Source organism: Poeciliopsis prolifica, unplaced genomic scaffold (genome assembly GCF_027474105.1).
Source record: "Poeciliopsis prolifica strain line A6 unplaced genomic scaffold, Auburn_PproV2 SCAFFOLD067, whole genome shotgun sequence".
NCBI lineage: Eukaryota > Metazoa > Chordata > Actinopteri > Cyprinodontiformes > Poeciliidae > Poeciliopsis > Poeciliopsis prolifica.
In genome coordinates, this window is record NW_026562442.1 from 145,976 (window position 1) to 173,818 (window position 27,843).

Consider the following 27,843-nt stretch of genomic DNA (forward strand, 5'->3'; position numbering starts at 1 on the left):
CTGTGATGCTGCAGTTCCTCCAGTCTCTTCAGTCTCCAGTAAACAGCAGTCATGGCGACAGTGGTCCAGCCGCTCACACTGGAAAGAGGTAAGGCGCTCGGAGCTTCGCGTTTTGGACTCCTTTTTTATTATTATTATTATTATCATAGGAGGGATTTTTATTTGATTTTTTTTCCTTTTTCTTTTTATGCACGCGTCCAAAACTTCAAGGAAACGCCGATCGGGGTTGGATGGACGCGTTTGTGTCCGATTGGGATTTCCTAACGTGGTCTGAACGGCTTGTTGTTTGTTTGTTTCCAGGCGAAATGAGCTCAGGGTGAAACCCGTCGGTTCGGTTCGTGTTGGCTGAACGGGGCGCAGGTTTTCTCCCATCGTTTGTGGACACAAACATCCGACTAATGCGCTGTACGCGCACAGCGCTCCGTTTTCATGTCTTATGTAACCGATTTGGTAATATGTTGTCTCACCATGGATGGCTTTATGATCCGAACATAAAGGCTGGGCTGCTGGAAGTCTACTTTGTGGAGTTTGTGTTGGAGCTGTGCAGGTGCACCAACACACACACACACACACACACACACACACACACACACACACACACACACACGCACGCACACACATACAACAGACAGGTCGTTCCTTTGGCAGACAATGTAAAGGTGGCTCTCTGATTGGGAGCGCACATTGCGCAGGCAAACAGTAATTATGAAGTCTGGCTAAGCCTGATTCTTTTCATCTGTGCCTCATTCATGCGTGCATTAGTGTTGATACCCCTTGAACTTTCTTTCAGCATCTTACTGGAACTTTAAGAGGAAGCAGGTATCCATTAATCCCGTTTTATAAAACTACCTGTTCCTGCAGTTAGAGCTGGAAGCCCTTTCGGGTGAAGCTGTCCTGCTTTCCACATCCAGACTCAATTCTTTGCTCATTCTTCTTTGCAACATAGCTCAATAATATTACAAGGAGGAAATCTGTCAAAATAAATGTCTGAATCATGCCAGTGAACCTCAATCACACTTAAGTCTGGACTTTGGCTCCTTCAGACTCATTAATGTGCTTTGATCTAAACCAGCAGAGTCCAAAGCGTGGCTCATGGGCCATTGTCGGCCCTTGGAATGATTCTGTTTGGCCCAGGTCCAGAATTTTACAAATTTGCCAATTTTGCAGCCGGAGCAGGTGGTTTATGTGAAAGCACATTTCTTAGGGTAACAGCTGGAGTACTCAGAGCAAACCCACATGTGATTAGGGAGAACATTCAAACTTCATGCAGAAAGGCCAAAGGCAAGGATTGGAACCCAGAACCCTTTTTCTGGGTTCAGCCATAATGACACTTTTTATATTTCGGTTCCATCATTTTTGAAAAACTTGAATTTTTGTGGCATTTTCAACTTAATTTTGGCAAAAGGTTTTGGAAACAACTGATGTGAAACATTCCTTTGTGGCTCTGGTCTGTCACAAGGGGAACCATTGACTGGATCTTGAGTCTTTTGGAGCTTTTTGATAGAATTTTACTGCAGTTCTGCCCTTAATTGAACCTTTCTTCACCTTCACATCGGCAAATTTCCCTTTTTGTAGTGAAGAAAAGCCGACCCCCATGCACTATTGTGGGGATGTTGTGCTCTGAGTGCCTTTTGTATGTTGGTCAAAAGGTTTGACTTTGACCTCATCTTACCAGAGAGGCCTTTTCTTCATATCTACTGAGTTTCCTGCAGGGCTTGTTGAAAACTTCTCCAAAACCTTAGCTGTCCTTTCAGCTGAGCTTCTTCGTGATGCAGTTTAATCTGTAATGTTTTGTGTGCAAGAATATAAAATGAAAAAAATATGTTTGTTGAGAGTTATTTCTACCTCTGCAAGCCAGTGTGTTTGCATCCAAAATAAAAGCATCACCTGCTTGGTTAATGGAAGTATAAAGACAAGGATGAAAGATCTCTTGAAATCTTGTTAAAATTGTATATTTGTGGTAAAAACATTGTTTTTTAATTTTATGAAAGCATGAAATAAGACACAGTTGAATTTTAAATAAAGAAGACGACAATTATCCAAAGATACCTGTTAGGATATTACTGTGATGTGACTCAGTTATGATGATCGACATCCTCAGTTATTGGTGACAGATAGAATAAACCACAAGTAGATTCTGCTTTAAAATCATCTGTATGCAGGTTTTACCCTCTATAGACTGTAAAGCTTTACTGATGCACAGTCTGCTGGGTGCAGAAGTAGGCACTAATGCATGCTGAGTTAATGAAATGAGCCCAAGATTGCACGAGGCAAACGCACGCAGAACACAAGCTGAGCCTCTGGATTTGTCAGACTTATAGGAAGAGGCTTTAGATTCCTGACAAACTGTAATTTTAAGTCAAAAAGAATGTCTTGAAGCTTCAATGATCTACATTCAGTTAATCTGATCTTAGTCATTTGTTGAGGCAATGATTCACTTGTGACATCAGCGTGTTTGCTGTGAGAGTGGGAGGAGGGGGATGGAGTCCACATGCCTTGGCATGAATTAGACCAGTCAGCTGCTGGCAGCTGCGTAACACCAGGAGCAGTAGTAATGACAGTTCTCCATAGGAGGCATCAGAAAGACGCTCCATTATAGGCTTCCTTTTGCCTATGTGCAGCAAATTTGTAGAAAACACTATAATTGCTAATGAAAAGGTCCTCAGTGCTTGTGTTGAATGCAGGCTTTAGCTGTTGAGTTGCTGAGTTTGACAAATGCTCATTGGGAGGAAATGAACAAGATATTTTCATTTCCAGAGCGCCCACTTGGCTTGTTGGGTCACTGCAGGATGAAAAAGAGCTCGAATTCATTCTCCTTCCTGTTATTGTGAGAGGAAATGACTGTGATTAGCACACACCACGGAGAACAATGGAGAAGAGCCTCTGACATTCTCCGTAAAGCAGGCATTTAATTATTAAAATGGGATGCCCCATGAATCGCAATCCTTCCGTAAAGGAAACAGAGAAGAGGGCAGGAATTTCTGCAGGATGAGCACCTCTAGTTTATAAAGCAATCAGACCAGAAATAAGAATCACTACTTTATAAGAGTCGACAAACACGGTCTTATTAATACATGCAATCTTCAAAACTATTGATGTCCCCTCAGCTTATTCATATTTTGACGTATTAAAACCACAAGTGTCAGCGTGCTTTATTGGTATTTAATCCATTAGATCAACAGAACATGGTGCATAATTGAGAAGCAAGTTGAAAAATGCTGCATGTGTTTCTTTACCGATGAAAATATGAAAAATGTGTACTTTCCCCCTGAGTCAACGACTTTTCTCTTCAATTACTGCTGCAAATCATTTGGGGAACTTTCTGTCTTTACCAGTTTTGCATATCCATAACTAGAGATGCAGATTTTTTTTCTTTGCCGTTTGTAATCAGGTGTTGTGGCTTGTGCTTATTTTTAAAATATATGCTCACCCTTTCCAGGCGCAGTTGAATTCTCTTGCTGATGAATCTCAGAAATAATCTTCAAACGCAATGTTTTGACATCAATTAATGCTGCGTTTTGGCAACAGTTTTATTTCTTAATATGATTTGAAGTCTCAGGTTTAATCCTTGACTTTAATTCTTCCGCTGATAAAGGAAAGGTGTCTCAAACTCTCTGAGCAACTAAATGCCTATTCAACATAAAACCTGAAGTGTTTACAGTTCAAATGGAGAGTTTCCATGTTTTATAACCCTGCTCACTGCAGTAGCTGCCTTTCTTAGAACAGTGCCAAACTTACATTTTGCTTTGTGCACTGAAAGCTGCCCAGCAGTGTCTTCTTCCTCTTTTTCTGCCATTATTTCTGCAGCCTAGCAAATAAACGCAAACATAATGCAATAATTCAGAATTTTGACCAGGAAAAGTTTTGAAGTTACATTTTTGTATTTAAAACATTGCTGGTAATTTGACTCATGAAAAGGCATGTGTACATTTTGAAAATGTAAAGTATCTGTAAACATCTTACATTTAAAAAAAACCTGTGAATTTGAAGTTCAGTTAAAAACAGATGAAGAAATTAGGATTTAGAGTTGAAACAAAATACTTGTATGCTGTAGAAAAAAAAAATATGAGAAAGGACATGCCAAAAAATGTAGCAGCAAAGGTAGTTCAAATCTACCTTTATGCTGCATATATGAGAAAATATATAGATTTTATTTACAAAATTTCTTACTTTCTTCATATTCAAAAGTTAAATACAAACACTTGTATGCACTTTTCCAGCCCCATACTAAAAATTTGGAAATCTGCTCCAAAGTATCAATGCTTATTATGTACATTACTGGTAGTTACTATTGCCAACTTCAGGGCAAGTCCCCAGAATTGATCCCTGTGTGCATTACAAGCTGTAATCTGGCTTCTTAAATTGCTTTTGGAGCAACAGCTTCTTCCTTGCTGAGTGGCCTTTCAAAGATGCAAGGACTTGATTCACTTTCAGAAAATCGACACTCATTTCCTATTAAAACATCCTATGAACACACAACCTCTCTCTGTATGACAGCTGGACAGTTGCATCCTTTTCACTCCTGCATGCATGCAATCCTTTGATAGATGAGCAGGAAACCTTCAGGCAGCTGCTAATTCTAGCCAAGGATAAAACAGACTTCTGGAGGTCCACACTTATCTTTCTCATACCTTCCACAATTTATTTAGTATGTTTCAACTGCTGTTGTAGAAAAAAACAGAACAAAACAAAAAGAAAAAGTGCCCACTTGGAGAAATACACTCAGACTTTCACACCAGCTGCCAGATTGTGCTGTGATTTTGTAGACAAAGAAATTGTTTGGATATAACTGGAAATGTGTTTATTTCGCCTGGTGCAGAGGAAGACATTTTCTAGCCCAGCCTGGTGTTACTGAGGAAATTGTGTGAGATTCTTTCAAGCTTCCAGTTGAGGAGGAGAGAAAATCTGAGAGAATGAATTCTCTGGGAATCCATTCTGCATGTGTGGTTGTTATAATGACAGTGCAGCGAGAAAAAGCAACTCCTTTTGATTTTGCCTGACCTCCTTTTTTATCTTAGTGAGGTAAGTTACAGTTTTAGTTCATTTAAAGAGATTCAAAAGTTGCTGACGAGTTTACATCGCAAGTAGCTGCTACAACCTGTCGTTAATGCACAAATAAGCGGTTTCTCAGGTAATTGTCTTGCAGGGACACTGCCCCATCATTACTGGAGGATGAAGAGGACATTAGGAGTGTGATGTTTTGTCTCCGTCTTCACCACAGGCTCCTGCAGGAGCCATTAGCTTGCTCAGAGTGATTTGTCGAGCTCTGAGAGCATAGTCACAGTCGGGTAAATTAGAGCCAATTCCCTTGACATGTGGACAGGGCTGGGTTGGTAAAACCCTGTTGGCCCATTTTACCCGTTTGGGATGCCATCGTTTCAGTTTCTGAGGTTGGAGTCAGAGACGCTGATGGCATCAAAGGCAGTCAGGTCAAAGTGGCAGATGCAGATTACAAGACCCTCTGTCAGGACACTTTATTATCATTCACGACATCTAAAAGGTGTGACGGAAATCCGCCGAGGCAATTTAGACCTTCTGACATCTGCTGAGATGAAAAACAAGAGTATAATCAATATGAGAGCCAGACATTTTTAAGAGCTTGCAGACATATTGCCACATCTTCCGGTTTAATGAGCTTGGCAAATAATATGGATGTTTTTTATTTACCTTATTGCAGCTGTGTGTCAAAGCGGCATTTCTGAGTCCTGCCAATGGACTGCACCATGTTCTGCTCTCTGCTCTAAATGGACGAATTATACCAGAAAACTGGAATGCTGCCCTGCGCCAACACCTCTTAACAACAGCGTAGTGAGGGCTTGACCGAGTGCTGAAGCCTTCATTACACCTCAGCATAAATTTGTTTAGCTTCTCAACTTTCGCCAAACAAATATGTTGAATTTTTTTCAGCAAGTCAGTGCGACACCAAAGGAAAAATACTTCCTGGGGTGCATTTTTGTAGAAACACCAGCAACAGACGTTTACATACCTCACTATTTTTTTCTTATCAGAGATGCACAAATCAGTTTCCCAGAATCAGAATTTTTCTCTAATCAGTTTTCGGCAGATCAAATAACAAAAAAAATCTAATCAAAACGAAAAACTCTCTTCATTTTAGGTGGACGGGAGATTGCCATGCACCTCTTTTATTCGACAGACTCTTTATTAGGGTCTGCTGAGGTAACAAATTGTTTCTGATTTGATTTGCAGTGAATAATCTAGATTATAGACGAGTTATTATGCTGACCCTCTTTCCACACTTTAACTCCACATTTTACAAGGATTTGTTAAGACAGCCAGAAAAAAATATCAGTTTATTAAAGAAAGAGAAACTGTTTATCTGCCATGCGTCAGTCAGTCATGAGGTCATTTTTCCAACAGAGAAAACTACGATATATTTGCCATTTAGGAGATGTAAATCTCTTGTTGCTCATCAACACTGTTGCTAAGCAACTGACAATAGAAATAGATCCATCCTTGTTTTGCGTCTGTAAATGCCTTCGTCTTCGATATTTAATCGTCGCATTTGCACGACAGATTAGACAAAAAGTTGAGTGTTCCTGCAGGCTCAGGGTTCGCAGATGATGTGCACCGAAATCTCAGAGTGACATCTTCCTTTTAATCTTCTTTTGAACACAGCAGGCGCACTACATCCCCATTTTTTATTCAGCTTTCCATTGGAGAAGGGAAAGAAACATTGCATGCAAACAGTCATTCATATTTTGACCTGACTTTTAAATAAGCTGTTTATGCTGAGGGTTACTGTGCATTTGGGGAACTCACAGATTTTAGGCTCCTGTTGTGGTCCAGTAATGTTGTGTTTGTATTTCCACATTCTATTCTTTCCTTATGATGCCAGTAATTTGTTAAGCGCACCAGTCCCTCCTGGATTAAATCACCAACACATCGTGACAAAGTTGTCAAAAAAAAAAAAAATCTTAATATATCTTTCAGTCATTGTTCTTCAAATTAAAGAAAACATGAAGAAACTGGTGGATATTTTAGAGCTTTTCTGTCTCCATTCGTTGCCTTGAGAGAGTGCAGCCCTTGCTTTAAAGATATATACAGTTCTTCCAATGAAATTGAAAACATATTTGTCATAGTTAACATAGGGAAAAAATATATAGATGCTGCACTCAACTTAACAGTTTCCATAGCTGGCAGATAAGTGGAAAGGTAAAAGGAAAATAACATTTTTCCCTCGCTCAGAAAATCTGCTGTTTGGAACTATGTTAACACTCATTTTATTTATTTTTTTCTGCAAGTCTTTGTGTAAAAAGCATAATAATGTGAAATCATGGTGTTTTTACTCAAGGTTACCATTCTGTGCATGTCTTATTCTGACCCACAGTTGGCATTGTACAGCGAGGCAATAAAAGTCTAAAATAGTTTTATTTTCTGTGCAAAACACAAAGTGAAGAGATTTATGTGTTTCAGCTGGTGCCAAAATAAGAACAAAAGTTCTGAAAGGTTGAATTTAAGGTTGACGTGACAACAATCAATACCAGAACCTAACAGGAAACAGGATCAGGTTGTTCCAAAACCATCTGTTGTTTTACTTTAATTGCTTTAAGAAATGCTGCATAATCATTAAAAATTCATCAATTAAAATAATCAAATGTGACTCATTTCCAATTTTGTTTTCAGGAGGAAAAATATGTTCACAGTGGAAACAGAAAAGCAGCAGCCTGGTTAAATATCTCATAAAGTTATTTATGGGAACATCAAACAGCTGCAGATTCATCTATTTGCAAAGATATTGTGAAAACTGAAGAGGAGCTAAGATAAACACTTGGTTCTTTATCAGTGGATTAAAAACAACCGACTCAATTTTCACCAGTGTTCTTCAAAGAGATGTATGCAAATCAGAAATGTTACATTTACCAACATATTAGGCAGCTTGTTCAATGATTAGCAGTTTCACTTTTTGAGTAACTTCAGTTGCCAGACCTATTTTCTGAATTATCCTCCAACATTGCCTTGGATTTGGGATGTAATTTCCCAGAATTCCAAAGAAATCACCTAACATGTGCCACAAACTGTGATATCCAGCCTAACTTACTGATGCAAGACATGTTGAATTCAGGCTTTTATATTCCTTACATAAATGCAAAACAAAAACTCCTGTGACGTGAAGAAACACAAATTTAACAAAGCTAAAATTCAACCAGAAATCTGAAAGCTCGTGTCAAGATTTGCTTAAATGCGTATTGTTTGTGTTGAGCAGAGGATAAACCAGCAGACATTACTCCATGTCTGGCCTTGGAGCAACAGTTTATTACTATTTAGTGCAGTGTGCAGCCTGGCCACCAGCCTGCAACGGGCATTTACCTTTATACAAGAAGAAAATAGTAAAATGGTACCACATGCTGAGCAGGATTGTGTTATCTTTGTTTCTAAATAGACATTTTTGTAGCAAACATTGTTTAATACATTTAAACAATGGCTTTGCTTGCAGTATGCAATTGCCTGCACTTGGTTTTCCATTTTATGCAGTTCAAACTGGTTTTCACTTGACCAGTAAAGAAATCACAATTTTGAGGGAAATAAAGTGGCTTTTATCACTCCCTCCATTTTCAGTTTATAAAGATCAACCAAAACCATGTACTTTACAAACTTTTTTTTTTTTTTTTTGTAAAAATCAAATAAAGATTAAGGACATTTAATACAGAGAAAAGGGATAATCTTATATTTCCTTCATTTTATGTTGGATTCGAACTCTATCCAAGGACCGGCTGCACATTTCTTTTGTGTTAGAGTCCTAGCAGGTCAGACCTTGGAGAAAAGTGGAAATTGGCTTGAGCTGGTGAAAATCTCTCTATTTTCCGAGTTGTATTATAAAATATAGGTGCAGTTCATTCATTTCCAGAAGGGAGATTTTATTGAGCTCCCCACATCGGGAACTTAGAAATGCTGCAATGTCTCTGTGTCTGAGTTGGGCCTGATAAAGTGATGTGATTGGCTGCGGTAGTGCTATCATTAACCTTTTTAGAGCTAGGTTATAACTCATTCCTCTATGGGATTGGATGTGATTTAATACTTTGTGAGCCTGATGGAATATTAAAGCTGCTGGCTGATGGTCAACAATCTCTGCTACCAACAGGAGTTGAAACTAGATCGACTATCTACTTCTGTAATGTACTAATTGTTTCAAAATTAATATCATTATAGCTAAAATACATCACAGTACTTAAACCATTGTGCTACTATGCATAATTTCATTCAGAAATGTGCATCCATTATGATCAGAAGGACTTGACTTTTTTAAAATCTTTGTAGTTAGAATGACTTCAAAATATTTATATATATAAAAAGTTCATTTTAGAAACTTGATTTCTGTTACACACACGGTTTTGTGTCTTGAGAACATGCAGACAAAGACTATGAAAAATCATGGTAAAAGATTTCATGCGATAAATTAAACACTAGAACAAGGCAAACAGGAAATGGAGCAACAGAAACTGAACCAACAGCTTGAAAACATTAGAGTGACCAAAGAAATGGAAACACACACCGGCGAAGATGTTATGGAAATAGGAGGCTATTGGTTGCAAACCTGAGACCAGCAGGTGTGAGTGAGTTATGGTAGATCTGAAATTTGGTTTGATGACGTCAATATGAGAAACTACAGACTGGTAGGAGGAACCAAAGAGCTCTGCAAAGGTAAAGGCAAATCTTCTGCATTTGGGATTAATTTCACATAATTAGAGTCTATGAAATTTGAAATGAATGACTGTATTTAAAAGTCATGTCATTCAAGAAAATCAACTAAATCCTGCTTCAAAATACAGTGATTGAGATGTAACCTCCTCAGGGACATTTACTCAAATATAAAGGGTTTATGTTCAAATAAATCATTAAATTATGCAGAAGATGAGTATATAAATGTCTGATTTAGTGTGCACAGCTTCTGGTGTACACACACTTTTGTTAAATTTTTTATGCATGCTTCGGCTTTAAGAACCTCAGAATATGTTGGAAAGAATTAGTTTTTAAATTGATAATCATACTGAGCCTGGTGTGGATAAAAGGATCTGAACTCTCCCTCTTGAATTTGCACAGCTTCTTTGAATCTGATGATGCAAAAGGGAGTTCCCGATTGCCCTGTTGTAACTCAAAGCTTATATCCAGAAACGTCCAGCTGTCATTTATGATCAGCTGGACGAAAGCAGTAATAAAGAAAAAAAACGTTTGCAATATCCGTCTCTGAAGTTCCGTTCCTCTTAAGCGGGTGCAGAGTCTTGATGCCGATTATGTAAAGTGTGTTAATGAGCAGAAAGAAGCAGACAGAAAAATACATCTCGCTGGCCTTTCACCTTTGTTTAATGAGACAGAAATGCTCAGAACACTCCTAGACAGCTTTGCCCTTGGAGCTTGGAAGCATGCCAGCTCATTAAAAGCTTTTGAGAATAAGAGATTTTGAATTTCAAGAGAAAGGGTTAAAAATGTGACCCTTTTACCTTGATTGAAAATAATATTACTCCAAATCTCATAAAAATCCTTCTTAATCCCGATGATACAAGTGTAGTTCATGTTGGCCAGATACAGACGTATCTTTTTATTTTCACACGGAGTTTCAGGCGTCTTTCTCTGACATTTTCTGCTCCCAGCAGTGAGTCGCTGGAGCTGCACACAGTTCTGAAAACAACAGGAGTTTTCATGGTTACCTTCTGACCCACAGACCTTGCTGTGAGCAGTTTTTCCTCAGACTACATCATGCAGAGGAAGTAGTCTGTAAAACGGTCTGAAACCCTATTTCTATTGAAGTCCTTCAAAGAGGAACAGAATGTTACTTAGCCGTATGACTATAGAGGCTAAAGCAACTAAAACCATCTGCACCGTTTTACGCTGCAAGTCGAATATGAGGATCCATTACAGGAAGGATATAACTTTATGTATTGTAAAAGTTTCACCATATGTTCTGTGATTCAGAACAGAAAGTGTTAAAGAGATCTTTCGCAGTAATTCAAACTGGCTGTAATAAAAGGCCGGTTCAAATGGGCCATTACAAAAGGTCATAAATAATCTGGCACATGTTCATAAAGGGACAGAGAGGTCAAAAGAATCAACGGCATTGAGAAAAATCAGACTAAATGACCAGACTGTTATCCTGGACAGATCCTTTGCTTAGCAACTCAATTTTATTCATACATCTACTGAAAGTCAGAGTTTGTTAAACCAAAATACAGAAAAGAAGAATAGTTTAATGGTTGTTCTCTCTGTGGTGTGTGTATTCTGCAGGTTGCAAAGGTGCTTTATGCAAGACTTTATGTTGCCTGATAAACAGAATCCACATAAAACTGGTGATATGCCCAGAAATGAGTTTAAGCGTATTATTTTTAAGAAAAAAAAATGTATGTTACAAATATTTATATTTATGGTTATTTTCTTGAGATAGGAGTTCAAAGTTTAAGATTCTACAACCGGAGCTACACATAGAACTATAGAATAGAAATAAACGAGAAAAAATTCAAAACTCAAATAATAATAATGCAGCAGATCAGCTCATTTAATCAAATTAAAGTCAGAGTTTCCAGGACCAGAGTTTTGGACAAATAAATGACCCATTATAACTTCAACATTATTGAATCTCAGAAATACGAGATTTCTGAGATTCAGCCTCATTAAGGGTTTTGTAAGTCTGAGCAATGGTGCCACATTTGGGTGAGTGTACCTGTCATTTATCTTGCTCATCATGTTTTGCGGTTTGCATTTAATTGTTCATGATTTCTTTCCAATCTTCATCCGTTTTTCCTTTGACCAGTAAATCAGGCTGTAAGGCTACATCAGGAGGCACAGCAAAGCGAAGAAGTAGCCTCGCAATTTTCAGGAAGAGTTAACTTTAAATTAAACCCTGTCCTTCTTTCTGCTCCCTGTTATTTTGTGAATAAACCTGAATCAATGCAAATGATTCACAGATTTCATTCCTACTCCATCATCCTGGCAACTGGCGGCCTTGACCGAGTCTATTTCCATTATAGCATCCATTGATTCGCTCCAGCGCCTTTGTCATTGCTGTGCTGTTAATGTAATTGACTTTTTTTCTTTTTTTTTTTGAAACTCCCTTTTGCTGTGAGTGCCCACACACATATATGCTCAATTATGCCAATTCTGTGTTCCTCCTCCTGCCAGATGTTGCCCGGGCGATTGAGCTGCTGGAGAAGCTGCAGGAGTCAGGAGATGTTCCCGGCCACAAGCTGCAGTCTCTGAAGAAGGTTCTGCAGAGCGAGTTCTGCACAGCAATCAGAGAGGTGAGTCAGGACCACTGTGGGAGGATTTCTCTGTTTGCAGGTGACCTTACTCATACCATGCCTCCCTATTAAAGAGTGTTAGCACACTACTCTTTTACTGATTGTCCTTATTGTGATGATTTCTGGTCACCTTTACAAAGACAATTGTTTAAAAATGTGTTTTGTAGGGAGAAGTAGCAATATTCAGCACAAGCAAGTTTAATTTAATATTCAGCTACCATTACTACTATTGATTAAGTGTTTATTTGAAAGAGATGTATTAGACCTTGGGAAAAGGGCTTTGGGTTCTTTAATTACCAGGAATTGCTTAGCAAGTTTATGACTGCTGCTGCAACACAGTTGGAAAAAAAAATACCTAGCAAGATGATTAGACTCATTTTAAAATAAAGACAAAATAAATAATTTTGCTTTTGTTTGCAATCAAATGGGGTATTTACCCATTTTATAATTAGAGTCCAATAAACTGTTTATATATTAAGAACTTTAAATGATGCAGCAAAGCTTGATTAATTGTTTCATTTAGTTACAAAAAAAGACAAATTCAGAGATTATTTTCACTTGCATGTATATGAAATTCAGAGCACAGCTCCATGTTAGATGTTGTTGCTGCTCACATTTTTGAGCATCTTGTCTGTTTATTTTCACAAAAATGTGTGACTTTAAGTAAATTACAACTCTGCACCTCTTTTTACCAATTTGACGCTGAAGAATATGCAATTAAATCTCCAGATAAGCGATACATTTCTAGTTCTGATCATTATAAATCATAGAATCATATGTATCACATACAACAGAGAATTTATATTCTGTATAACTGTTGTAGTGATGACCCAATATTAAAAATACAACTTCTTGTGCTATGGTAGACAGCCTGACCTGTTTTCTAATTAATTAAAGTTAAAAAAGTATTTGACCACTTTGCGACATGAAAAACACAAACAGATGTCTGTCATAAGTGACACGTTTCATAGATGCGAGAGAAATTGATGTTTCAAGAATTCATTTTAGTTAAGTTTAAAAAAATAGTTTTTTTTTTAAACCTTGACAAAGGGAATTTAAAACTACACCAACATGCATGGCAAGATAAGAAATATCTTACCTTAACAGCAGCCTAATTCTGAGTTTTGTCCCAGAAGATAAAGTTTTGTTTTACTCCGGTTGTGTTTGAGTTGCAGGTTAGAAAGTGGCATTGCTAGTTTTGTGCTCAATGACCAGGAGGCCTACAAATAGCAATGTCCATTATAGTCATTCAAACTCTAAAGGAACCTGCTTGGAATTAAAATTTAGAACTTGTGCTTCTAGTTTAATTATATCCAAATTGTCAGGAAGGCAAATAAACATCTTGTTCCTGCACTTTTCATTTTATTTTGTCAGCGCAGCAGCCATGTTTAATCGAAACTCAGCTTCACAGGGCATCATTTTAGTTTTATGACTCAGATGTCAAAAATTCTAATTTCAGAGTGCAAATAGAGAAACCATAAGTTATATTTAATGCGTTTACGCAGCAACATCTGTTGCTGATGTTGACAGAAAACATTTTAGCTTCTGTTGATGGAATTAGATGATCTACAGTGTGGTGAAGGGAGGTTTATGGTATTAATATCCAACCTGCTTGACGACAGTATGCAAAGGTATAATGCAAAGTGTGCATTATACTTTTAAGTCACTGCTGTAAAACATCAATCATGAAATTAAAATGTCAGATATCAATGGCAGAACCCTGGGGTTTATTTGATTATTTTATGATGGTGTAGGAATCTGTGATTTTTAAAAATCATTATTATCATAAAGGCTTGATAAGCTTCCCTTTAATATCAGTGAAGTTGCTTTTGATTTCCTTCTTCTGGAGTAAAATATAGAGTGAATTCTAAATCTTGCCTTTCTGTTTTCATCCCCCAGCTGATTTATTGCTGTAAAAAGCAAACAGAAGCCTTTCTGCTCATGCTGCCGCTACACAGAACCATAACCACAGATCTTGTATATTTAGTGTTCTGTCTCTTGCAATATACCGTAGCGTCTCACGGTGACATGAAGAGCAAGAAAACAGGCAACAGATGCTGAAATGGACTCTATCTGCAAGTTAATTACAAACAAAGTTAGAATGTAATTTGGAGCCGGATTGAACGTGTATTGATGGAGTTGATCAGTATGTTGGAAGGAGTTTCACATTATCTACCAAGTTGACCTTCCTCCAACCTTAGCCGGGTGCTTTACGCTCTCAGAACATGCAGCCACTATTAATTAAATTTAAGTTGTAATTTGGATAATGAGGAGAACCTAATAGACTTTAACAACCACTCTGTGAACTCTTTGAAATACATCGAATCCTGCATATACTGTAAAGTATTTATAATTGCATTTATGCTTAAAGGGGCTTTTTTTAAACTATCAGAGGTTTTACTGACTGCTGATCGCACCAGCTCATGTGGGACATAAATTAGGGAGCAACATGTTTCAGAATTGACAGAAAACGGCTCTGGTTTCCATGCAAAGACAGCATTGGCAGACTTACGATATTTTTAGGACGACACAAAAAGTGTTGGCAGCATGCATTGAAAGAATCCAGGATGCTGGAAGACTTGTGAATGACTGCATGGCTATGGAGTCGACTTCCTCCTTCTTTGTTTAACATTAAACAAATTGTTTGATTAGCATTTAAGAAAAAGTGTGAAACGTCATGACAGTTAAAATTAAATCTAAATTCTATGAACAAGGGCAGACAAGCTGATTTTTATAAACAGGGTCATAAAAATCACAAATGTTTCACATTAATGAAAATGTTGCCAACACTAATGGATTCAAGCAGAGCCACATATATTCTATCAGAACATGAGATTAACCTACAAGCATCAAAGTGACATAAAGGAGCAGAGAACTGGCCCTTTCCTCTCACGGAGCCCGGCTCGGCTCCGTGTCAGCTCAACCCCGCCACGTCTTGGCACCAGAGGCTCGGCTGACTGGTTTTGGTACCAGGCGCGGGAGTGCAATGACATGGAGACTCAAAAACCCCCGACAACAGCCTGACCAGCAGCAGTCGCTCTTCACCAAGAGACAATGAGCTTCACCTCCAAAGACCTGACTAAACACAGTCAGCAGGGAAACCGGCAGGGGTTCTCAGAGAGCTGCAGCGACGAAGGTTATGGAGAAAAACTAATTGAGCTGTATCTTGGTTACAGAAGAAAACTAACTTCTGCATTTTACAATTCATTGCAATTACTAGACAAATACGATAAAATCTTTAAAAACGATCAGCTCCAACAGTATTTAACCTTTGAATAACAGAGCACATCTATCATCCCCCACATTTTTATTGCATTTATTTGCTGAATGAAAAGAAAGTTTGTACTAATAGGTACATGTGTCGGTCAGTAGAAACTAATCAGAATCCACAAGTTAGGCTTTTTTCAGGGAGATGTTCTGTTTTCTAAAGGCTGACAGGATGGAGTCACTAATCCTATCTTCAGATCAACTCCAAAGTCCTGTCTCCTTTTTTACTGGTAAGGCAGAAAAATGTGCAAAACATGATTCAACACTATTAAAGATGACAAGCTGGCTGTCAATATGAAGAATGATGAGCAGGAAAAGAGCAGCCTCAGCAGCGTTCAGGCAAATGACAAAGAGATAGAGTTTGATGAGGTGGTTGTCTTTCCGTGCCACGCTCTGCAATGACAGGAAGGGCGGGGGAAGACTTTCATGTGCTGCATCACTAGGAGCGAGTCCTCAGGGTCCATCAGCCTCGCAAATGGGATGGGAAGGACACAAGACGAGATGACTGAAGGAGCTAACCTGCTCAAAAAGATTGAGGAGAGGGAATTTGGGTGATAATATGCAAGTCCTGCCTCAAAAACATTGGAACCGCCAGAGTCATTTGGTGAACAAAATCTCTTTTCATCTTTAAAGATTTGTTTTTAATCTCAAACTTTTCTAATTTGTATACTTGACAGAAGCGTGTGTGCTTCTCACTGAGCTAATGTTTAAACAGAACAAGCAATTTTCTAACAAATTCAAAGCTAGCGTACATTACTCTGCTGAACCCTTTTAAAATCTTTTCTCTATTGTGACAAGGTGGTATGCAAAATTCGTCCTTAATCATAAAACTAACAAAATAAATTAATCAGAGGAGACATGAAACAGCTGTGGAAGAATGGAAGCAGGTAAATGAGGGAGAGGCTTATTAACACTAAGACCAAAGGAACTACAAACCAAGGGGGAAAAACTAATACAGATCTAAGAAATGAATCCAAACGCACAAAGAAAGGAGTGAAAAAATAAACTAAGAAACAAAACACCAAGGAATAAACTAACATGCCAACACTTTTCTAACAACAATGAACAAATAGAAATGAACTGAACATACCAAAACCTATAAACCTGAAATGAACAGGGAAAATAATCGACACAATAATAAAGACCAAAATCTAAGCACCCAATAATCGTAATGCACTAAGACACACTGTGCAGATTTGCATAAATTCAGAAGACATTTCACAGCATTCTCAAAGTGCAGAGCTATTTGCAAAGGAGAAAAAAAAAACTTCTGCTGGAAGGTGGTGAACATTTTAGCTATGCAGAAGAAAAAGGAAACAAATACACCTGCAGGATTTACAAAAACAGAAAAAAAATAACCTGGAATGAAGATCCTTCTGTATTGAAATTTGGCTGATAAGGCCTGGAGAACATGGATGTGTTATCTACGGTCTTTCATCTTCTCTCAACCCTGGTCTTCATTTTGTGCTCCATAGATTTACTGTTTATTTTACTGACTGCAGGCAGTAAAACAAACATTTGTACGTCTCGTCTAAACTGCCAAAAACAGTGATGAACCGACTTAATAAAGCAGAGATACTTTCATCAAAAGAAATAACACTGATCTAAAGCATAGTGCAATGTGCCTCAGCATAAAGGGTTAGCTGTTCAGACTGCTCATCCTCCACACACAGAATACACTTATGTTACACGGAGAGAAGAAAACTTGGCAGCATGTCAAAGTTCAAAACTGTAATCTCTTGCTAGTGATTTCAACTCATTCCCAGATCAAAAGGCTTTAAATTGTGGAAAAAGACTTACAAATTTATATTACCTAAATAATTCAACACCTACCAAAGAAATAAGATTTGCCTGATGAACTGAGCATGTGGCTGCTATAAAATTAGAAGTTGGTGAGCAGAAATTCTCCCTTTCTTGGTGTCATTGCTTTTCTGTTCGTTGCTGTGCCACCTTTTCTCAGACAGCAGATACCAAACATTGCATAAGCTTTATCTTTGGCATTCCTGTCACGCTTGAAAGGGGCTGCTAATAAACATTTGCACAATCGAGAGAGGGGTTTAAAGGCGCTAAAGGCATTACAGTAATAGCGAGATGAAGCTGCCATTGTTTTGCATTTCGTGTCTGGGAAAGTAGAGCTGCTGAGAACCAGATAAATAGCTCTAAATGGCGTTAACGATTGGATTTCAAAGACAGGGATAAAAACTGTGAATAATAGGCTCCATGTGAAGTAGAAAGAAAGACAAACCTTTCATTTCATTTAAAAAGCTGCGGTCAGCCTCAAAAAGTGCAGAGGTGGAAAAGACCTCAGGAAAAAAAATATATTTTGAAACTGTGTATGCATGTGTGAACTGCTGGGCTCGTTTTCTCACAGAGAGTCAGCGACATAAACCCAGAATGAGATGAAAAGCTGTGCACTCAAAAGCAGCTCATTTGGTCTTTGAGATTCATAAGCAAACAAGCAGACAGAAGCTTGGGGATATGTTTTTCTCCCACTCTGAGATCCCAACACAAAAATATCTCAGTGTTTCTATCCTTTAAGTATACGTGTCTTTGATGATTCAGGAAACTGAGAGCTTTGTGATGTTGTACGTCAAAGCTGCGCGATCTGTTCGCTCACACTAAGCTGATCTGCTCTGATGTGAAACATACAATGTCTCTGAGCAGGAAAAAGTGATTGAAATCTGTACAACAAATCTAATATTCTGAGAAATGATCCATTTTGGCTGATTCACTTGCTTAATTGACTGCAACTGATACGAGCGTAATTTTAAAGCCACCAGACGTGCTGAGGCGCAAAATCATTTGGAATATTCTCATCTTTTCTGAAATGTAAGTTTTTAATCAAGTCGGTTGCACCAGCTGAGCAAATCCTGCGTAAGCTGTGAGGTTTTATCATCAACTCATCAATCATCTTAAACTTCTACATCTATCCAACTTAGACTGTGCATCTGATAACAGCAGTGATGGATCCATCAAGTTTCACTGCTACATATGTCAGCTGACTGAGTTTAAAGCCTAAATATTGCCGTGTATAAGTTTGGTTAGATTTGTAGAAGATTTTTGGAGGGAAGGTGAAAATGGGAAATAAAAGGATTTTTTTTTTAACATATTGTGCTCAAATTTACAGATATATTTATTTTGACTACAAATGAGAATAACTACCCATAACAAATCTAGTGGGGCGAGAAACAAGCCTTGTGGTACACCTTTATTAATATACATGCACAGTGTGTGCATTTGTCTTATATTTTATTTTCCCATAAAGTTACTTTGCATGCTCCAACTTGTCTGCAACCTTTCTGCTTGTACACTAGCATTGAGTTGCAATACAGAATATTTCTATTCTATTACGTTCTAATAAAAATACTGTAATTTTCTTTAAATTATGGTATAAAATTACAGTGATTATATGTACTTAAAACCACCTTACTCAGGCAAAATTTTTAATTTATTTGATTTGTAAAGTAGTCTTGGAAGCCAGGATTTAACTGGAGAGGTCAGCTGTCTGCCTTGGTTCCATCTGCTTCATCAAACTGGCAGAAATCCTTTTATTTCTTCATTCAGCTGGAAACTCAGCAACCAAAGTCAGTGGCTGAGGTCGAAAAACCACTTTCAGTCATGAAACACCGACTAAGAATAATCAAAGTAGATTTAAAAACAGGCTTTCTGCCATGTTTACTAAAATTAAGACAGAAGTTAAACTCAAATGACAATTTACGACACATGGTATTGTTGTCTAACAAACCTGCTTTTTCATATTTAAGGTAAGACAATCCTCATGTTATTTAGCTAATTAAACATTTTAAAGGTACCATTAACACTGTATTCCCCCATCAGTCAGATGGCTGCAGTGAAATCGGAGCCTGTGAGGCCAGCTGTGAAGGAAGTTTGTCCTGGAAAGCAGTGATTTTATGTTTCAGTCGTGTGTAATTACTCCACACGTCTGTCTTCATTTCCTGCAGGTCTATCAGTACATGCATGAAACGATTACAGTGAACGGCTGCCCGGAGTACCAGGCGAGAGCCACGGCTAAGGTAAGAACCTCTGGAAGTTTAGAATGGCGGCCATTATTTGAAATCAAAACAGCATGTCTCAATAATGACCGGTGAATTATCTGTAAATCACATTAGCCAGTCATATCTTCACCAGTAATTTCTTGCCACTTTGAATGAAATTAACAAACTAGCCTCCTTCTTAATGACCCTCATTAGGAGAATGTGTGTAATTAGGCCAAAGCATAAGTGGTTGCACCCAGGGCTGGTTGCTGACATCAAATGATAAAGTACTATCTTTGGTATTTCAGTACCTGAGGATCATTTGATGCAAAAAAAAAAAAAAAAAAATTTAAAAAATCTGCAGATTGTATTCACCGAAGTTCTTGCACATGCAAATTAATAATTGTTGAGTTAACACAGGAGTCACCCTGATGGATTAAACCCTGGTTATGGGGTTCTAATGTAACAGTATTTTGATGAAACAATATTTATTCTACTGAACTGATGAAGATAAATGAAGAAAAGGATTTAAAATGGGGATTTATGATGCATAAACATTTCAGAAATCATTCCACGGCCATGCCAGGGAATCGACACAAGACTCGTACTGCATCACTGTGTGTCTGTAGGAGTTAACAAATGTCAATATGTTAAAGAACGGCCTAGTTCAAGTTCAGTACTAAAGCCATCACAGAATAGGAAATGTGGTGTTCACAGTGTCTAAACTCACTGAGTTTGAACTATTTTGCAAAGAAAAAATGGCAACAAGTTCTGTCTAGATGCACAAAGCTGGTAGAGACAAAGACCTGCTGCTTATTTTTCACTTATTCTAGTCACTGTGTAAAATGCTAATGGATTACATGTAATAACGATTAAATGAAGAAGAGTTTAAAGAGCAATCAAACGTTTGCCAGGCATTTCTTCATAAAGTCGAGAGGAACACTAATTAATTGAGAGGTCAAATAGTGGACAGGTTATCCATTCCTGAGGTTTCCAGCTCTTCTGAATCAAGTTGAAAAGCTCAAACATCATCAGTAAAGATGAAGAGACCTCATGCTATTGATTACCACCTGTGTTCCAATCAATTTGGCGAATGAATAGCAGGGATACTACAGTCGCTTCCAATATGGCCGGGGGTCCATGGGGCTGAAGATGAAGACAGGTGAAGGCAGAGCGTTGAAGGAAGGGACGCTCGGGAGTTGGGGCTGCTGGCTGAATATGAAGCAGACAGACTGGTTGACAAGGCAGGTCTGATTCCAGTCAAAGCATTGGAAATAATAAAAAGGCAGTGGAGCAACAATACTTACTGGATAAGATTAATTAAAATGCCCCCAAACAAATAGGTAAATAATTTAAAAAGCTCATTATGAAACCAAAAAAATTGACTGAGGGGGAAAAGAAAAGAAATAAATCAACCGACTGCACTGAAATGCTGCTGATTTGATGATTAAATGGCAGAGAGGTGTGTGGGTTGCACACACCAACACAAATAATGGGCTCCTCCACCCACAATAAAACCAGATTAGCTCAAATCACAGGGCAGCAAAAATGACAGAGAAGCTCCAGCTACCTTTGAAAATCAGCTGCCATTTGTATTTTAGACAGAATCTCAGAGATGAAAGAAATATTTTCAAATCTGTTTGCACTTACATAACATCCATCTCACTCTCTGGCCCCAGATGTATTTGTTTTGCTATCCGAGGTTGCTTTATATATCTGGTGTATAAACAGGGACCAAACCCCAGAGACGCTAAAGAAAAGAGATGAAGGTGTCTGAGATTTTATGTGAAGCAGAGGGAGAGGATAGTGAAAGTAAAACATGAAATAAGAGCCAAGCTCATTGTCCCTCATTAGTTCAGGGTCCAGCTGAGTCTACTCCTCTTCAACACATCATGATGAGTGGGTGGAAGGAGCGTAAAGGCTGGAAGAGCAAAACAAAGAAAATGTGTTTTGAGTATGAATGCAGTTAAAATTCGTCTGAAAGCTTTAAATAATACGAGCTGCTCAGTTAGTTTCTTATTTGCCCATTAAAAATCACATTCCCACTAAGCAAATTGTCGCGCAATTAACTTAGGTTCAGGTAAAGCCATGAGTGACGGGGTTAATTAATTAGGTCATACAGAAAAACAGCTTCTGAAAGAAAACTGGTTCTAGTTATTAAGAATTTATGGGATGTTTCCTGCATCACTCTTCCTACAATCACAGCTTCCTGGAAATATAGAGGGACATCCCACAATGCAACACGCTTCTAAAGTCAATACTATACTATGAACGTCGTTGTAAAGGGTGAGAATAGGTTGAGCGCAACTCATTTTTGTATAAAAACCCATACAAAAAGGGCAGATTGGCACTTAAAACTGTATATTTTTGTTTAAATGACATGTATTCAGTTTAAAAACAAGATGTATTTTATAGACTTTTCAACTGATAATCTACATTCATGTATTACTAAGCAACTGAAATGCATCGACGCTACAGAAGATTCGTCTGTTTTGCACAATCCAGCAAAGAAGCCCCATCCCTCCTCATCTCTGTCTGTCACATATAGTTTTAGTCCAGTGTTGCTCTCAGATGGATAAATTGCACATCTTTCCTTTAGAACAGTCAGAAAGAAAGACTCCTTATAAGTTTCACATTTTTACTTGAGAAAGGAGAGTTTTCCCAGAAAGACAAAGAGCCGGTCATCTTCTGCTTTTTGTGAAACTGTGTCGGATGAGGTGAAAATGGCAGGCATCCAGAAACGACAAGCTGGAAAGCAAAACTAAACGCATTGCAAACTGAAGTTGTTGCTAGAAATTGAATTGCAAAAGAAAAGTGAGAAAAAGAAATCCTTTATTGACCTTGTTTGATTTTTTTTTCTGCCTCCTGAGTATTTTATGAAGCAAGACAGCAAATACCTTGGCAGTTAAGACCTGTGTTTAACCCAACATCCCTGTTTTAGGGCCTCATTAATCCAATCAATTACTCATTGGTATTATTTCAGAAAAAAAGAGAGATGGAAGCTAAGAATAAAATGATGCGCTAAGCTATACTTGCATGTACAGTGCAGGGTGTCTGTCCTCCGGCAAGCCTTTAATTTAAATCCCTCCTGTGTTCGGGAGGCACCGGCCATCTGCCAGATTATGTTTTTGTTTGCAGAAACCCAGATAAAGTTGTGAAGGTCGATGCGCTGCGAGTTCTGGGAGGCGATGGTGTGCATGCTGAGAAGCAGCCTTCACTGTGGGACACGGAGGGCGAAAGAGGAGACGCAGAGAAAGACAGAGAGGAATTAGGAGGAAGCAGCATTTGCTACATTTTGATCGCTTCAATAAAACAGGCTACTGGGGAAGAGAGATAATTTAGGGAAACAGTATAACTGGAAATTAATTTGGATCTGGAAACTCGGGGAATTGAAGTATGAGCAAAGACTGGCAAGCTGTGATGCCTCAAAGTCCAACTTATCTGCCGTTGGAAATGTGGATGGGACATCTGCAAAAAATTTAACACACCCCTCCTTTATGGTTTTACATTGTAATGATGTCTCAGCTATGATAAACGGTGCTGACTTGACACAGAAGCTCCCATGGAAAACAGTGAGAAAGGAGTGTCTCTTTCAGTGAATTTCTGCTATTAACTTTACTAAGCTTGGCTAAAAAGATCTATGGTGCTTTGTTGTGAAAGCGAAAGGCTTGCAGTTCAAAGAAACCCCACAGCTGGTGGAGATAACGAGGGGGAGAGCTGTCTGGCAGCTTCTTCATCCTGAACTTAGATGTGCTAATCCATGTGCACAGAAAGCCAGAAACTTCTCACGTAGAATATAAAATCCCCAGCCCTGACTAAATCTTGTCGCTTTGTCATAAAAACATCTTTGGCAATACAAAAAAGGTTACGTCACGTTTTACTTCATTTGGATGTTTTCGTAAAGCTTTCATGAATAGCGGTGGCTGTAGATGACGGTTATTAACAGCTGGACAGATGTTCACATGCAAGCTGGTGTAATTGCAAAACAATCCCCTTCAAAAACTCTACATATCTCAAGGAATATCTTAGCACTTTTATAGTATTTTTCCCTTGCGGGTAAAAAAAATGAAAAAGAAAAAAAATACTGCTTTCACGTAGGGGAAATTACAGTTAGTTTTTTGTCATCATGCATCAGCGGCCATATTTAACTGCAACATTACTGTAACGTTCTAGATCTAGAATCACAACTTACATTTCAGTAATTCAGCTTAAATAATTAATTTTTTTTTTCCACGGAAACATATTCTTAACATATATTCCTGTTAATTGATCATTGTTGCTTAAATCTAATGGAAGCTCAAAATTACGTCTCTAGTAGACAAACTAGTTTGACATGAGTTTATGTTTCATGACTGAATATGATTGAAAATGTGTTTGTTATAATTCATGCATGTTTTACAAGAACTACTAAATATAATATTTTATGTACTTAGTAGCAAAGCACATAAAGGATGTTTGTGTGCAGCCAACCTCTGTTTAGCGGTTACTATTCGACTTTTTTTCCCCTCTTTCCTTAAGGCCACAGTCGCAGCCTTTGCAGCCAGCGAAGGTCACTCTCACCCTCGGGTGGTGGAGCTTCCCAAAACAGAGGAAGGGTTAGGCTTTAATGTGATGGGAGGCAAAGAACAGAACTCACCCATCTATATCTCCCGCATCATTCCTGGAGGCGTGGCCGAGCGACAAGGCGGTCTAAAACGAGGCGACCAGCTGCTGTCTGTCAACGGCGTGGCAAGTCTGATCATCTCTTCAGTTTTATGCCGCATATAAAGAGATCAATTTTAGATTTGTGGTTGTCAGAATAAATTCTGTCCTTTTACTGGTGCATTTCCATCAGCTTTTTGTGAAGCGTTTGATCTCAGGTCTGAGTAATTAGGAGAGCAGCTGAATGAAGGTCAAAATGCTGTGCATGTCCGGAGTGGGCAATAGGAACTTCCTTACTCACTGGAGCATTTATTAAAACAGACCGGTTCCACCCGCTGATGTCTTCATAATCTGAAGCTATTTAAACATATATTGAAACAGTCACCTCTTCTGATCCTCCGTTTCTGCGGCCTGCAGAGCGTGGAAGGAGAACATCACGAGAAGGCGGTGGAGCTGCTGAAAGCGGCCAAAGACAGCGTGAAGCTGGTGGTGCGCTACACCCCCAAAGTCCTGGAGGAGATGGAGGCGCGCTTCGAGAAGCTCCGCACGGCCCGGCGGCGTCAGCAGCAGCAGCTCCTCATGCAGCAACAGCAGCAGCAGAATCTGGCTGCTCAGCAAAATCACATGTCGTAGGTGAGGCGCTTCATTACTTTAAGGGTGAGGGGAGGGGGGATCCAACAGCGTGCATGGTTTTATTCCAGAGGTCTAGAGCTCCTTAACAGGTAGGGCCAAAAAAACAATTTGAACTAGGAATATAATTGTTTTATAACTCAATGTTGATCAAAGACATTAAATCACATCAGCTAGTCTTCTATTAAGTGATGCTTTGCCCCTGATGAACAGTTAGAGGGTGTTTTGAGGTGACTTGTTGATCATTTGGTTCTAGCTAATTGTCACTAAAACAAAAGTTGTTCTTTATAAACTTGGTGCTTTATTTTGAATGGTAAAATCTTGATTTGCTTGAACTCTTCTCACAAAAGATCTTTTTGTTTTTTCTTACAAATCTGGATTACATCATTTTTGCCTATTTGGGGACATATATCCACCAGACACGCTGTTGGATGGAGCTTTACATGTCAGTTTCTCAATGGAAACAAAACAGGTTCCATTAATGCCACTGGAAAAATGCCATTAGAGAGATTGTGTCATGTGGTTCCTAATTCTGCAAAGCCATCTCCAATTTTTCTAGTGTCTGTCTGATATGTGGGAGATAGGCAAGCATCCAGGTTCTCTGTGGCCTTTATGTAATCCCTGAAGCACATCAGTTGGCTTAAACTTGGCACGTTGCCTGTGTTGGAAGGTATCTGGGAATTTGTAACATGCCTTTGCTGAGGAGTTGCAGTGCAGACAGTTATCTGAAAAGAGATCTTGTTTTATTGACCGCAGAATTTTGCTCCAGCAGCCAAGCCGATGCCACAGGACAAGACCGGCGTGCAGCATAGTTTTGCATGCTTCGTGGGGGCTGGAGGTCAGAGAGGATTCTGGGTGAATGTGAAGTCGTGGCTCTCAGCTCGTCTTTTTCTGTCCGTTTTGTGATCCACAGGTTGTTCCAGAAGAAGAAGAAGTAAAAGCCCTGCAGGGTGGATCTCAAAGATCGCCTACATGCGCTTAGGATCCCAAAGGAATCTCTTTGTAGTGGAGGAAGTCAGCAAAAACACTCTTGGCTTCCTCTTTCTCCCTTCCAGTGAACCACCGATTACTGAGCAAAGAGACAATTTGGTGTGAAACTGGTGCTTTGACGAACATGCTGAAAGTTGTCCAGTTTAACTTTGTACTCCCTTTTATAGTTTTCTGTTCCCCAATTGTGAATTTTTAAATCTCCCCTTTTTCTGCATTTGTTGGTTATTTTTCCAGTTGTTCATTTTTAACCCTTCCATCTAATATGCAGTAGAGCTTCAGCCATTTTGCCATAGAAATCATTTGTACCGTGGTGTTTCGATCAAATCCTCAATTCTGGTGCTCGTGTCCCATATGAATGATTTCTCGTTCCATTTTTTGATAAACTGTTTTTTACCTTCTATACTGTAGCAAGAACAGATTTTATATCTTGTAGTTTTAGCAATAAAACGCATTGTTTGATTCAGTTCGTTATTAAAAACATGCGCAGAGTTAATGAGTGATTGAAATCACAGTAAAGCAAACAGAGTTGCATTTACTGTAAGGCAGCTTCCGAATTCAAATCCACTGTACGGCTTGAAAAGATTAAGGTTGGTTTACTGGGAAAATATAAAATTACTGTGCAATATTTATAAAAAAAATTAAATTAAATAAAAAAAAAACTCCAAATCAATCTTTTCCCCTTGAAATTTATCTTGAAAATATATAAAAGATATATATCAAACTTCTGTTCCCGACAGACTAACAGAATGTCATCAAATTACATAGAGGATGCTAGAATGTTTATTTTTCAGAATATTGTATATTAGATTAGAGATTTAAAGTTCTATCATTTCATATATTTTATTTATTAAACATACAGATTATAATTTCAAAATGTCTTGTGAAATAGAGCATAAATCTGTGTTTTTCCCTTTTTAACAATAATGAGTGGAAAGCTTGGGATTTAGTTCACTGCCTCTTAAAAATCATTGTTTTTTTTTTTTTAAGCAACGTATCTGATCTACAAAATTACAGCGATAATCTTTCCATTAGGCCTGACTTTACTTTTATTCTCTCCTTTGCTGGATAGTGTCTCTTTTCCTTTGTCAGACTTTTGTCTTTTCTGTTTAAAGTTTCATATTTTGTCTTTTTTGGTTGTTGACACTCCTTTCTTTGATTCCCTGACTATGTGAGTTTGGCTCTGGATCTTCTGTCCTACATTTTATTCCAAATTCAATCCTAGACTTTTAAAAACACTTTCTGAACATGTTTTGAGTGATAAAAGAATATAGGTCATGTAAAAAAGTTAATAGGCCATAAGAATGCATTTTCTTTTAGTGTTATGGTCAGAAGTTTACAGAGACTCACCACTGGCGAGAATCTCGTTAAATTTGAGCTTTTAATGATTCATTAAAAGAATTATAACTTAAATTTGAAACTTATTTCTCTGTGTTTAGTGAGTTTTTTGTTCCAGGCTCTTTAGGTTTATGAACAACGTGCTTCAGTTGGACAAAGATCATATCAAAATTGGCTCAGCAATCAATATAGCAGGCTAACATTACACTTTTACAGTGACCCTCTCAAAACATCAGCTCTTTTGAACCCAATTATTGTGTTTAAATTTGCATTTATTATAATTAATCAACCCAGAAAAAGAAAACAGCCAAAAATAATTACATTAAAGCACATGGTGACTGTAAGCAAGCTTCTGACCAGAACTGTAAAATACTGCAGATTGCTCTGATTATTTTGAATATAATCAGAGCATTCCCAAAAATAATATTTTAGGTCAGACTCAAACATATTTGTCCCTGAATCACTCTCCAAAAATATGAAAAAGAAGTGAAATATCATTTTTGTATCTTCAAAACAGGTACTTTTTTGTAATTGATTTACACTTAAGGATGATAGTCCTGTATCATAAAGAAGACACACACAAAAAAATACAAACTGTTAATATGCAATTGTTATACATACTATATTTGTATAAATAAATATATGTTCTTGTGTTCAGTGTACTGCTTTGTTTTCTCTTCCATCACACATTAGGTGTTTTAATAAAATAAACTCATTGATGTGTGATGTACATGAAA

At 38.1% G+C, this 27,843-nt stretch overlaps 1 protein-coding gene across 2 annotated transcripts; it reads left to right on the forward strand.

The window, feature by feature from the left end:
* lin7a (lin-7 homolog A (C. elegans)) lies at window positions 1-27,759 on the forward strand. Of its 2 annotated transcripts, none has more exons than XM_055020398.1 (6): window positions 1-88; window positions 12,130-12,248; window positions 19,478-19,549; window positions 24,029-24,238; window positions 24,569-24,784; window positions 25,695-27,759. In XM_055020398.1, exons 1-5 carry the CDS (start codon window positions 52-54, stop codon window positions 24,782-24,784), a joined length of 654 nt encoding a protein of 217 aa, XP_054876373.1. In that variant the 5' UTR covers window positions 1-51; the 3' UTR covers window positions 25,695-27,759. The 2 variants fall into 2 exon arrangements, with proteins under 2 accessions (XP_054876373.1, XP_054876372.1); XM_055020397.1 differs by having other exon boundaries at window positions 24,569-24,780.
* Window positions 27,760-27,843: the final 84 nt, after the last annotated feature.

Excerpts from the sequence above, each read along its gene's own strand:
- lin7a (XM_055020397.1), top strand. The coding sequence starts at position 52 with ATGGCGACAGTGGTCCAGCCGCTCACACTGGAAAGAG. Across the intron at positions 19,550-24,028 it reads AGGCGAGAGCCACGGCTAAG|GCCACAGTCGCAGCCTTTGC; the intron begins GTAAGAACCTCT and ends TCTTTCCTTAAG. Across the intron at positions 24,781-25,694 it reads GCTCAGCAAAATCACATGTC|GTTGTTCCAGAAGAAGAAGA; the intron begins GTAGGTGAGGCG and ends TGTGATCCACAG.